Source organism: Cephus cinctus, unplaced genomic scaffold (genome assembly GCF_000341935.2).
Source record: "Cephus cinctus unplaced genomic scaffold, Ccin1 Ccin1_scaffold0599, whole genome shotgun sequence".
NCBI lineage: Eukaryota > Metazoa > Arthropoda > Insecta > Hymenoptera > Cephidae > Cephus > Cephus cinctus.
Genome location: NW_014333245.1, coordinates 75,049 through 87,642, shown reverse-complemented (window position 1 = coordinate 87,642; position 12,594 = coordinate 75,049). Strand labels below are relative to the sequence as shown.

At 39.5% G+C, this 12,594-nt stretch overlaps 1 protein-coding gene and 1 long non-coding RNA gene across 2 annotated transcripts; one reads left to right on the top strand and one right to left on the bottom strand.

The window, feature by feature from the left end:
- Nucleotides 1-2,221: 2,221 nt before the first annotated feature.
- Nucleotides 2,222-8,161, bottom strand: LOC107269100. The gene is made up of 5 exons (XR_003060076.1): nt 6,061-8,161; nt 4,774-4,804; nt 4,475-4,685; nt 2,827-3,308; nt 2,222-2,705 (listed from the first exon to the last, which is right to left on the bottom strand). It is a non-coding gene; the product is annotated as an uncharacterized LOC107269100 (long non-coding RNA).
- A 1,355-nt stretch (nt 8,162-9,516) lies between these two features.
- On the top strand, nt 9,517-9,885 carry LOC107269096 (piggyBac transposable element-derived protein 4). The gene has a single exon (XM_015742567.1). It carries the CDS (start codon nt 9,517-9,519, stop codon nt 9,883-9,885), a length of 369 nt encoding a protein of 122 aa, XP_015598053.1.
- Nucleotides 9,886-12,594: the final 2,709 nt, after the last annotated feature.

Here is a 12,594-nt window from a genome sequence, read left to right as displayed (position 1 = left end):
CCCCCGTGTAAAATGAGTGAAGCTTGAAAAATCATTGCTTGGGTGCTCAGATAACAGAAAATAGTAATCATTTACCCAAGAAGCGGTGGGATCACTACCAGAATGGTTTAATGCCATTAGCTAAAAACTTACAACTACTGATTATTTTAGGTCGCTCCTTCTCTAATTTAGAATTTACATACACAATTTTCTAATTATTAACCGTACAAGTGTGATCCCCCAAAAAAACTCTTGCGTAGTTTATATCTGTGAAAATATACATTTTAGTCCTTAGAGATTCTATATCCCGTTGAGCAACAAAAACTTGTGATATCCCACAAACAAACACTTACTTGTAAAAAAACTACGCCAAGTACAGGAGTGCTATGAATTCCTCTAACAAAAAGTATTGAAATCATATTATTGCGGTCAAGTATATAAGTCATTACATGTTTGCCTATTATATAATCTAGCACTGGCCCATCATTTTAATTGTATGTTCAAAATTTCCTATAATATTTTCGCTACCCTTTTACATTACTACTTCTTTCCATAGTTGATTATGATTTAATGGTCATTTCTTGATATAAATTTGGACCCGCCAAGTAGTACTCGATAAGGAATCACCTAAAGTTTTATTAATTATTAAATGACCATTAAATCATAATCAACTACGGGAAGCAGTAGCAATGTAAAAGAGTAGTAAAAACATTACAGGAAATTTTGAACATACAATTAAAATGATGGGCCACTGCTAGATCATATAACAGGCGAACATGTAATGACTTATATACTTGACCGCAATAATATGATTTCAATACTTTTTGTTAGAGGAATTCATAGCACTCCTGTACTTGGCGTAGTTTTTTTACAAGTAAGTGTTTGTTTGTGGGATATCACAAGTTTTTGTTGCTCAACGGGATATAGAATCTCTAAGGACTAAAATGTATATTTTCACAGATATAAAATGTAAATGCATTGTGATGTCGCTAATCAGAAAAATATATCGCGATTTTGAAAATTTTTAATAGCATATAAATTTAATTTGTAAGTACATTGTTTTAGAAATGCATAAAGGTATATACATGTTTTTAAAGAAAATGTAATCTTGAATGTATATACGCGTCGCTAATGGTGTCCAGCTTGTTGAAGGCATGTGGTAAACGTAAGAGAGGAGAATGTGCTGGATTATTTACGTATCTCAGGCCGTGCGAACAACAGAGAGGATACTATAGTTTGAGCGATGCGCCAAAGCGTCACTCGTTGCACACTTTTCTGGACACTCTGGACTTCTACGTCCGACACCTAGATACAGGAAACTACGGAGAGGAATACCTAGACACCTTGGACTTCCACGACTGACACCTAGATGCAGGAAACTACGAAGCGGAATACCTGGACACCGTGGACTTCCACATCCAACACCTGGACACAGGAAACTACGGAGCGAAATACCTGGACACGCTGGACTTCCACATCCAGTACCTAGATACAAAACAACTATGGAGCGGAACACCTGGATACCCTGGACGTGCGAAGACGACGACGACGACGGACCTGATATAAAATCATCTCGCTCGCCATGTGAATACGTCCTGATCCTGTACACTAATCGTATTGAATTTGGTGGCAATCAATTCAGAACCCTTGATTCCCAGAGTGAATGTATCAATAAATTTTTCTCACATACAGCCGTTCATAAGATATTTGAGTCGAAACACAGGTACAAGAGATGCTTCGAGTAAAGAGTCTCGGCGGTTCGTGCCCTGTACGGCGGGTTGCCTGTACTTGGCACGAGACTCGACCAAGTCTCTTGATTATGGTCTTAACCCCCGCGTCTGCATGCACTAAATAGAAAATTTAATGATGACACTGAAATAAAGAAGAGTAGCATCTTTTATTATATCAGATCCGAAGAGAGAAAAATAGAGAAAAAGGGGGGGGGGGAACGAATATATAATATAATAGAATGAAAGATGAGCTAATAGAAGCCATGCAAATCTGTTAGTATAACTGAAAAAGCTGAACGAGAGACAACAGTAAGATGCGTGTGGGACAAAAGTACAAACCACAAATGAGCTGTGAAAAGCTATGAAATTGAACGAATAAAGTATATGGAGCATTGAACAGTGCGATAGCGGAAAAGCGAGGTGAGGAATATGTTAGAGGAAAATGGGGATGTATCAAATTATTACTGATAGAAATGACAAAGGTATACTTCCATAGTGGTAAATGATCAACGTTTTGATAAAATGTATGTATATTTATTATTTATAATATTTTTAAAACTAATATAGGGTTATTCATCGCAAACGCACTTGCTGAAATTGACCGTGAATGGGTGATTTCATGAATTAGCGCAGGGTGGCATCATTAAATAAATGAAAATAACGTCGTAATATTGCTTTTATCATGAACTTTACATTCTTTCATTTGTTTAATAAGACCACAGTGCCGCCATTATCAGAATTGTTCAATCGCGGCCAACTTCAACTGACGCATTTGCCATGAATAACCCTGCCCTGTATATTCTAATGATTATTGCCACGCCATTTTCTCCTCCTCCTCTGCCTCTGCCTTGGTTAACGAGGAGGGGCGGCCTCGTTACGCATAGAGCGATGGCTCCCATGGCCATGAAGATGTGGCTCTGTTCGCTTCCTCGACCCAGACCTACTGCCTCAATAGGGGAGCAATGGGCAGGCAGTAAAATACGCTTCACGCTGTTGCTGTAAGCAGTAGTAATTATAATTTATTAGCATAATAACAATGGTATGGAATGATATGTCAACAGCATTATAAATGGAAATATTTACTATAAGGTTCAGTAAATAAACTGAGTGTAAATACCGAATGAGTCTAAAAAAGCTGCCATAAATATCGAAAGCTAATCCTGTACTTTCAAACTAGGCAAATAAGAGTCCTAATGAATATGGATCCACAACTCTTCCTTCTTCAGATCCAACATCTAGTTAAATTATTTCATCGTTATACCTATATTATTTGTAATAGATATCTGCGGTAAAATATATGTTATCAGTAATATTTTAAAAAGTAATAGGTTGCCGATTTTTTTGTGATCGGATAGGACTATAAATTTTATGACACCCTTTTCCATAGAGTCACCCTGAATGAAAATATTAGGAAACAACCATATAAGGCAAAGAGGCTGATTAAGAAGGACGCCGCAGGGGGGGCTCTTCTACATTTGCTGCAATCAAAAAAATCACCATTGTTATGATGAGGTTAACAGAAGTGATAATATGTAAGAGATCGCTCGTAAAATTTGCGATACTTATCATGAACGATGGCGGATGGCCCCAGGATGGTTGCTGCAAAAGATACAATAAAAAGGTAAATAATTATTATCACTGTCATGTTAGATAAAAAAGAAATACAATATACTAACCATAAAGTAAGGCCACATAATAAAAGAATAATAAAAAAGAACTACCCAATATGATATAAATTAGGGCTGGTAATTATTCGATTAAGATAGTTCCATCGGTACACGTACGAACCAAAAGTATCGACTGCATCGTATAGTAAAATTGTGATCAAACCCCACCCTCATATAATGTTATCGTATGAAAACTTTTGATAAATCTTGTACAGTCCGCATCTCCTCACACAGAAACACCTCATGCATGAACAAGTCTTCCACGCGTATAGAGTGCGTCGCTATAATCGTGGTAACAGCGCAATTCCCTTCTGATAGCTAGTGTAGATACGTAGTGTTTGATATTGATTTTGTATTCGAATCAAAATAAAATGTCAGATCGAATACGGTATAAAGGTCGATTTATACAGGAAAAAAAAACCAGCGAGAAGCAGCTGAAGTGTCTCAAATAAACCACGTGTTAGCAAAGCGAAAAAAGTCATTGATGACATAATTACATATTTGAAAAGCAAGCATTAATTTTAAGATTAGCTATTCGCGATTGTTGTTTCACCAGTTTTAAATCTATTGTAGTTTTATAACCTGTTGACCTGTTTAATATATTTTATTAGTTAAATAAGTTTCATTCAAAATAATCATTTCAACTCATTCCCAGAATACTAGAATTCAGGAAATAGTAAGATTTAAACGTATTAGTTTTGGCACGCAGTTACCAGTTAGCTGTTTCGTACACTGTTACCGCTTCGTCATAGCTGATCATCGCCGTATTCTGGTTCGAATGTAATTTATATTTTTTGTGCGATGATATCTCCGAAACTAAGTAGTCAAACATCGTCATTTTTTCAGAATAATCCCATAATACTATTTTACACCCCACTGTTTTTATTTGGAAATGGTAAGAGTCGTTTAGCTGTTATAATACAAAACGTGTTAGAAGTTGTATCCTTTCGCGTGTTAGTGCAATTTTTAAAGGCAACTATCTACTTAACTAAATGGTGGATCAAATTTACAATTTGGGAATCGATTCATAGTAATTGCGTCTACAAAATACTATAATTTCAGAAGATTTGTAAATAATGTGAAAAACGATAGAAGTACCTTAAACAGAAAAACTAATAACCCGATTCGCTGATCGATCGATTAATCGACTAGCCCTAATTGAATTTTTTGTTAAAAACCGGGAGTAGGACCTCTACAGGTCCTTGGACTAGGCTTGGCGCTTGTCGAGGTCTCTGCGTGGGAGTCGCCGAAATGGTAAGTAGCGGGCAGCCCTTGCAGCGCAACTATGCCATCCAGCATTATCATTCACCTGTAAAGCAATAAATACGATATTACGGAATGGACTTGATAAAGGAAAATACAATAATTAATAATTGCTACCAGTAACATTGACTTACGTAACCTTCTCGTGAGAACTTATTATTGAATCTGAAACAAAGAATAGCATTTACTGTCACTGATAGAATTGTAATTTACAAGAGGAATTTGCTGTAGTTAAATAGCGAAATAGGATAGCTGGGAGTATAATACGAGGTCTTCAAGACCCGAATGTCATATGATTTTCCCGAAGAACACATTATACTCGTGGAGTGCTATTTCATTCATCCCGCATGAAATCCGTGATATGAAGAAATTTCTCTCCTACACACACTACTTTGTCGTGCGACGGTTTCCATGTCATATGAAAAAGCGATCCTACACATACCGTGTATCTATCGTACGACATACATACAATGTTATCTCGTATATGCAATGTAATTTCCACCAGGTTCAATTGCAATTATATTATATTAAATTGTCGAAAAAAAAAGCATATTTTGATTAATTGGTGACGTGTGATGCCAAAGCCTTCATGTCATACCGTACTAGATAACTTGACACATAATGTTCCTCGGGCACACTAAATATCTAAAGGAGGTTATACGACAGAAAAATCTTATTCATGTGTACAAGATTTTAGTAATACGCCTTACATTTTATGTCATATAAAGCATTTACAGTGCATGTGGATTCAGCATAACGAGACACTGTTGCACATGTCACTTCAGAACAAAAGTCTTTATGTGGCGTAAAAATTACATTGATAGATCCTATAGGATAACAATTTGATTATCAATGATAAGAAGAGATACAAAGGAACGTTTTAATCGTGAAAATGGAGACATCTATGAACATAGTAATACACCCGTTCCTCAATTTACGCGGCACTTTTTTTACGCGAGTATTTGTTTTACGCGGCAAATTTACCTCAATTTACGCGAACCTTTTCATACGCGAAATTGATTTACGCGATCTTATTTTACGCAGTCAGATATGTATATACATACATATTTTCCTATAAGTTTTAAAATTGACAGTTTTATAGAATCAGTATTGTGAGATCGGTTGTTGGAACGCGTGACGCAGAAAGGAACTTTGTTGCGTTAGGGTCGCACAGGCGTTGTCTTTGGCCGCTGGGCCGTAATGCGAAAGCGAACAGTGTGAGTTTGGAAGTTGAGAGGACGACATTGTTACTACATTGTTTAGATTTACGAGCTTTTATCTTCAATATTTTTCCTTTTATACTTACATATTCAATTTACACGATTTTTATTCACACAAATCAAGTCCACGTGGAACGGATATAAGCGTAAATTGAGGAACAAGTTTAGTTACAATGGAGACAATGACAGCTCGGTACTTACATTCGCTCGGGTTATCCAACTGAAATGGTCACATGACATGTTGCACTCGCGAGGCTAGGGATGAGCAGGTGACAGTGGCACTCGCGCTTTTCAATCGCAACACAAGAACTTGGCACCAATTTCCATCGCGTGACGTAACTTGCTCTTTATACGTTGTAACGTGATTCTTCAGAATCGCGCCACAAAATTTAATAAATTTCATTTTCTCGCTCAACCTAGGCTCCGCACGACAACCCATTAGCGAAATTCCGTATAAACCATTATTCTTAAGGTTTCCGTTTGTGAACGTCTATTATCGTCCTTTTTGTCATTTCAGGTCTCGTTTCATATTACTGATTGAGTTTTTGCTTTTTTTAAGCTTTAATCAATCTCAACTCTCGAGTCTCTCTACAACGGCATAAGGGCAAGGACCGGACATCATCATTGTGGAGTTTGAGGGTTTTGTAGCGATTACGTTTGACTGTCGATGCTGATTTTGAGAATTTTGAGTGAAGGACAAGTTGGAGGGATCAGCACGCCGCTCCCACCAACCAAGATGTGCCCGCCGGTTCCGCCGACCTCGATGTCGCCGGAATCCTGCTGCTGCCGTTACGCCGAAGAAGCCATGGAGCACCCGGGAGGGGATTCCGCCGTTTCCGTCGGCCGGGAAGGACTGCCCTCTGGGCCTATCCGCCGCCGATATGGCCGACAGGGAGATGATGAGGTTTTCCTCCCTGGCCCGCCTAAAGCTTGCCGATTGCCTACGATAGTGCCTCCGTCCGGCTGAGAAGCCGTCTAAGTATCCTCGACCCGCCAGGCCCAGCGAGTTTAGAGGGCCGTGTCCACAGGATCGACGCTCGTTTTCACTCGGCCGATTCCGCCGTTGCGCATCGACGCTCGGGAAAGCTCGGCTACCCTGGTCAACGTTCGTCTCGTTCCGGTGCCGTCCCGCCTCACCTGTGCCCGAAGATGTTGCCGAAGATCATCAATCGATAATTCACTGTCGTGCGAAGTGCGGAAGAAAGCTCACGTTGGAAATATTGCGAACCGAGACGAAAGAAAGAGAGATAAAGAGTGAGAGAGATATATATATATATAGAGAGCGAATATTGCCTTGAGGACTGATTATATTGAGCTTTACGCTTTACTTTTCTATTTTGTGGTGAGATCAATCGCTTTTCTTAATATTTTCTGATTTTTGTTTATTGAAGATTATAGACACGTACACGGCTAAACCGTTCGTTTCACCGGTGACGAATTTTTCCTTGTCGTTTTCGGGCGAATGTCTTTCCGCCGATTATAGTATAAAGGACGATAGTGCCGTTATAATTTATATTCTTGAGTTTCCGATTTTGAGCTTTTCTTATATGATTTGTGATTTCTATTTTTTCTGTGATTAACGAATTTTCTGGAATCTTCGCCTAGTGTACACGTGGGAATCTGCCTGCCAGAGTGTTCGACCCTGAGTTGACCGACTTGGTCGTTCGACAGCCAGATTCTCCCGCTGCCTAGTTATATTCTCTTGCCGATTATTATAAGATATCGTTTACCGTCAATTTATTATTCTTTTGACTCTGCAAAAGTACTGTGAGATTTCCGAACCCTAAGTTCTGTAAAATTTAGTGGCGAGCCCACACCGTCTTTATTCTGAATAAGTGGAATCGTATTGTTTCTCCTATTTTCCTCTTTCGAACTGGGATAAGTTAAATTGAATTCTTTTCTTTTTGGCTAAACTTTCTTTGATTTTGTTGAAGTGTGAATCCGAATTTAATATTCGTACTTTTGTATACAATATCTTCCGTTCTTATTTCTGTGATTTATTGCTAGTATACCGTATCTGATTATCGTTGCCGAACATTATTGTAATTTCGCCTTTATATTCCCTGTGAAATCTCTGTGAATATTGCGTATTGCGAACGTCCTTCTGAAGTCGCGCGCTAGCCGCTCTCCGAGGTGACCTTCCTTGTTGACGTTCCTCGACTTCGCGCCTTCGGCCGATTTCGGAATTGTACTACCCGTTCCGAGAACGTCTTACCGCTGCAACGATAATTAAATACTCGTTATACTATTTTATATTTTTTCTGACTGTGATTTCTGAGTGTAATAGAAAATACACAAGAGTATTTCTTTAATTTTGTAATGTACGCTCTCTATCTCTTTTAAGGCCCGCCTCGACGAGATGTACAAGATCTAGTTTTTTTTTTCCTACACCAATGAATAAATACTTTTTTCATTGAATATCGTATTTTGTTCTTTTCATCCACAAATAAAATAACAAGTTATGGGCCCAGGTTCGCAGTGAAAAAATTGAAAAGTGACTTAAAAAATAAAAGGACAGAATGGAAAGTGAAACAATCAAAATAAACAGTTTAAAGGTAGTGAAAACTAGAGTGTGTGGAAATTCCAACTTCAAATAAATTTTGTGACAAAAGGAATTTACGTAATCATCACAGGAAAAACCGAAAAGCCAGTGGCACCGACTGCAGAAGAAAAAGCAGCGGATGCTCAAAAGAAATCCACGTACCTGAAGGAACTTAGTGAGTGGATAAAAAATGACGGCATCGCTCAAAAGTACATTGCGAAGACAGTATGCTAATAACAAAAATCATAATGACTCTTCCAGAGCAATGCAACTATTTCGTCTCAGCTTGGGAGTCAACTGGAAATGAACAAAAAAATCATTGACAATTTAACGGCTCGGTTAGCGATAGAAGAATCACGCAGAAAAGTTCAAGAAAAGAACCAAGATGTTGCTCTATTGACAAAAAAGGTTATAAAGTTTTATCCCACCAATAACCAGACAAATAAAAGTGAAAATTCAAAAGGTGACCGTGTATCTAACCCTAATACCAAAAACGTTGAATGTTTTAACTGTAAAAAGAGAGGACAGTTTAAAAAAGATTTTTGGTTAATGAAATGGAACGAGCATAAACGACCATCTTCGACTTTCCCGAAAAGCGGCAGATCAAGCAGCAATGACGAAGACCACGCTCTCGTCGGCGAAATTCTGCTAACCGTGAATCCAAACGTAAATACGTCGACCTGGCTACTCTACTCTGGAGCAACGTCTCATATGTGTGGAAGCAGACTGTTGTTCACCGACTACACACCTTTAACACGTTCGTCGCTCAGCGCGATTCGGCTGAGTTTCAACCGGGGCCCAAATCCGACTGTCGGAGCGCCGAAACATAAACAGAGCGATACATAAACGTAACATAAACACTCGAGTAACGTTTTCGAATCTTCGATTCATAACAAACTATTTAGTTCTAAAATGGGGAGAACGATAAGGTTTTCAGCTAGAGGACTGTCTGGGATCTCACAAAATGTTCATTGGACGGCGTAAAAATATAATTGAAAGTGAGGAGAGTAGTGGTGACGAAGTAGTGAGTTTTAGAAAAAAAAGTGCTAAATAGAATTTCATCGAGTTCAAGCTCTAATACTGAGTAATCATATGCAAGTGAAGACCTTGATGACATGTTAGAAGCACTTGCTGTGGACGAAGAAGAGGAGCTGAACTCTGTTGCTGATTCATTGGACCATATCCAGTGGAACGAATTTTCTAACAGGCAACAATCATTTACGTTCACCGGAAAAAGTGGCCTTCTCATGGATTTGCCGTCTGACATTCGGGCAAGTGAAGTATTTACGCTTTTCTTGAATGAAAAGCTGATAAGCCTTTTAGTCACGGAGACCAACAGATATGCAGAGCAAAAATTGCAACAAGAAATGACTGAACATGCTCGATTGAACAGGTGGAAACCCACCAATTCTGCAGAAATAAATAAATTTATAGAACTGATGATTTGGATGGGTCTGGTACAGACACCGCTCGTTAGATGTTGATCAACGGACCCGATCTACAACTTCCCATTTCCGCGCAGCAAGATGTCCCGTAATCGTTTTGAGTTACTGTTAGCAAACTTGCATTTTGCAAATAACGAAACGATAGAAGAGGGTAGCAGACTCGGAAAAGTTTTGCCACTCCTCAACTTATTGGTAGATAATTACCAGAAAGTCTTTTCACCAGGTGAAGATATTGTAATAGACGAATCAATGGTTCCTTGGAGGGGACGACTTATATTCAGGCAGTATATCACAACGAAATCCCATAAATATGGTATAAAACTGTTCAAATTGTGCTCCACCGAAGGATATACATGGTCGACGAAAGCATATTCTGGACGAGATATCAGCAGAAGAAGGCAAGTTGGCCTAGCGGAAAAAGTCTGCATTGAACTAGCAGATAAATTGATAAATGAGGGACGAACTTTGTTTGTCGACAACTTTTATACCAGTTATGAATTAGCACTAAAATTTTTACAATTCAAGACGCATGTCGTTGGGACTGTGCGGTATAACAAAAAATTTATGCCACATTTTGTAATGTCGTACCCACTGAAGAGAGGTGATATGGTATCAAGAGAAGACGACAACGGTATTTTGGTGCTAAAGTGGAGGGACGTTCGCGATGTTAGGATGTTATCAACAAAACATCCACCTATCATGACATCAACCACGGATTCTACTCATCGCGGACGTCCTTCTAAACAGAAACCTTTGGCGGTACTTGCTTATAACAATGGAAAAACTGGCATCGACAGGAGCGACCAGATGGTGTCATATGCCACAACGATACGGAAAAGTATCAAGTGGTATCGCAAATTAGCATTGCATTTGTTTTTGGGTACCAGTGTAGTAAATGCTCACATCGTATACCAGAGAATAAAAAATAAAAAAATTGAAATAAGAAAATTTCGAGAGCTGCTTGTTGCCGAATGGTTGTCCCCGGAAAATTCTACGCTCGATGAAAATAGGACTAAAACAAGAAACGTGACCCATAAGCTGGAGATTCGTACGAATCAGCAGGGCAAGCCTATAAGAAGGACGTGCGCCCTATGTTACCGGGAAAGGAGGCAAACTGCTGAACGACAAGAAGTAAAAAAAAAATGTAAAAAAAACTACGACCTATTGTTCCAATTGTCCGAATTCACCACAAATGTGTTTACAATGTTTCAACACACACCATACGACATAGTATGTATAATGCAATATGTTATCTTAAATATAAATTAGTAAAAAGTATAGTATAATATGTATATTTTTAGTATTTTTTATGTTGTATATCTTATATTTCAGTACTGATTCCATTAAATTCGTTTTAAAAAGCCACCTGAAAGTCGTATTAACTTGAATAAGAAGAGCGTCACCCATACTTGGGTGACAGGGCTCCCACGGAAGCATACCCGTCACCCAGATCTGGGTGACGCGGCGACGAACGTGTTAAAGGACAAGATTCAAGATTCCACTTATTTTCGATGGGTGCTGGTTTAGCTAAGGGAATTCATTGCGAATCGACGAATTTTAAATGCACGTTTTATAAAAATGATACGATCGTAGCTTTATCTGAAAGATCGTCAGAAAGGAATTTATTTAAAATGCAATTTAGATTAACAAATAATACTGAAAAGTGTTATGTCGTTAGTTCATTAGAAAATAAAAATGTTTCTCCTGAAAATAAAATCCATAGCAATATAAACTGTGACGTTAATTTTTAACGCCACAAAAGTCTCGATGTGGTACTCGCGTGCTCTTGATCACGGGACGCAGTACCGTCCCTCGGGAGAGATAATATCCGACTGTACCGGCCAAGAACTCCAGGGTCCCGATTAATAAATATAATGAGGTTAGACTGATTGTTTTTGTATACAATAACTTTCATGCGATACGTCGAGCCAACTTAACGCCGAGGAAGCAACCAGCAGAGAGAAGTCATCCTCTCTAGTATCGTCGGAGGAAAGCAGTCGAAGGTTACGCTAGAGAGCGTGGAAGAACGCCAACGTCAGCAGGTGCCTCTGCCCCGTTACGCCCGGTCCCGAATAAAGTAGGGAGCCGAGGTGCGGAGAACATCGCCATGGACTACATCACGTCTCGTCAATCCCGATACCGGTGCCCAGCTAAAGGCACCCGTATCGAAGAGGGAGCTTAGGGAGCTACCCTAGGCCGAGGGATCGCGACCTCCGCCACTGCCACGTCCCACTGCAACCCAGGACCGGACTGCAGCATCTCCCCGTCACTACCTGGACGCCAAGAAACGGCAAGGAGCCCCGTCGAGCGTCCGCACGTTCCGAATCTCGCGAAAAAGCGACGTACGCCCTTGTATCGCGTGTAGACTTTAAGGGAACATAGAATTTGCGTACCATCCTTCCCAGTATCATAGTTATACGACTTGTTGGAGGCCCTGGTTAAATCTCTACTCTATTATGGAGCATCTCGCGTCGGGTAGTTGACGTATTATTTTTGTAGTATTCCATAATTATCGAATTAGTTCATAGCCATGTTTTGAATATTTGTGCGTAAGCCCTGATTGGCTGCAATAATCCGCGTAGGCGATTGGCCCATTGGGCCCAACTAGACTTACCGCGAGGGAGCTAGCCCCGACCGGTAAGACGACGAACCCTCGAGCGTCAGTCTTGCATCGGCAGCAGTCTTGGCCGGTGGTTCCGTTGAAGTTACAAAGTCACAAAAGAAGAACGTATCGTTGGTTCCAGAACT

What these genes read in the sequence shown, in the direction of transcription:
- LOC107269096 (XM_015742567.1), top strand. Translation starts at nt 9,517, where the DNA reads ATGTTAGAAGCACTTGCTGTGGACGAAGAAGAGGAGCTGAACTCTGTT.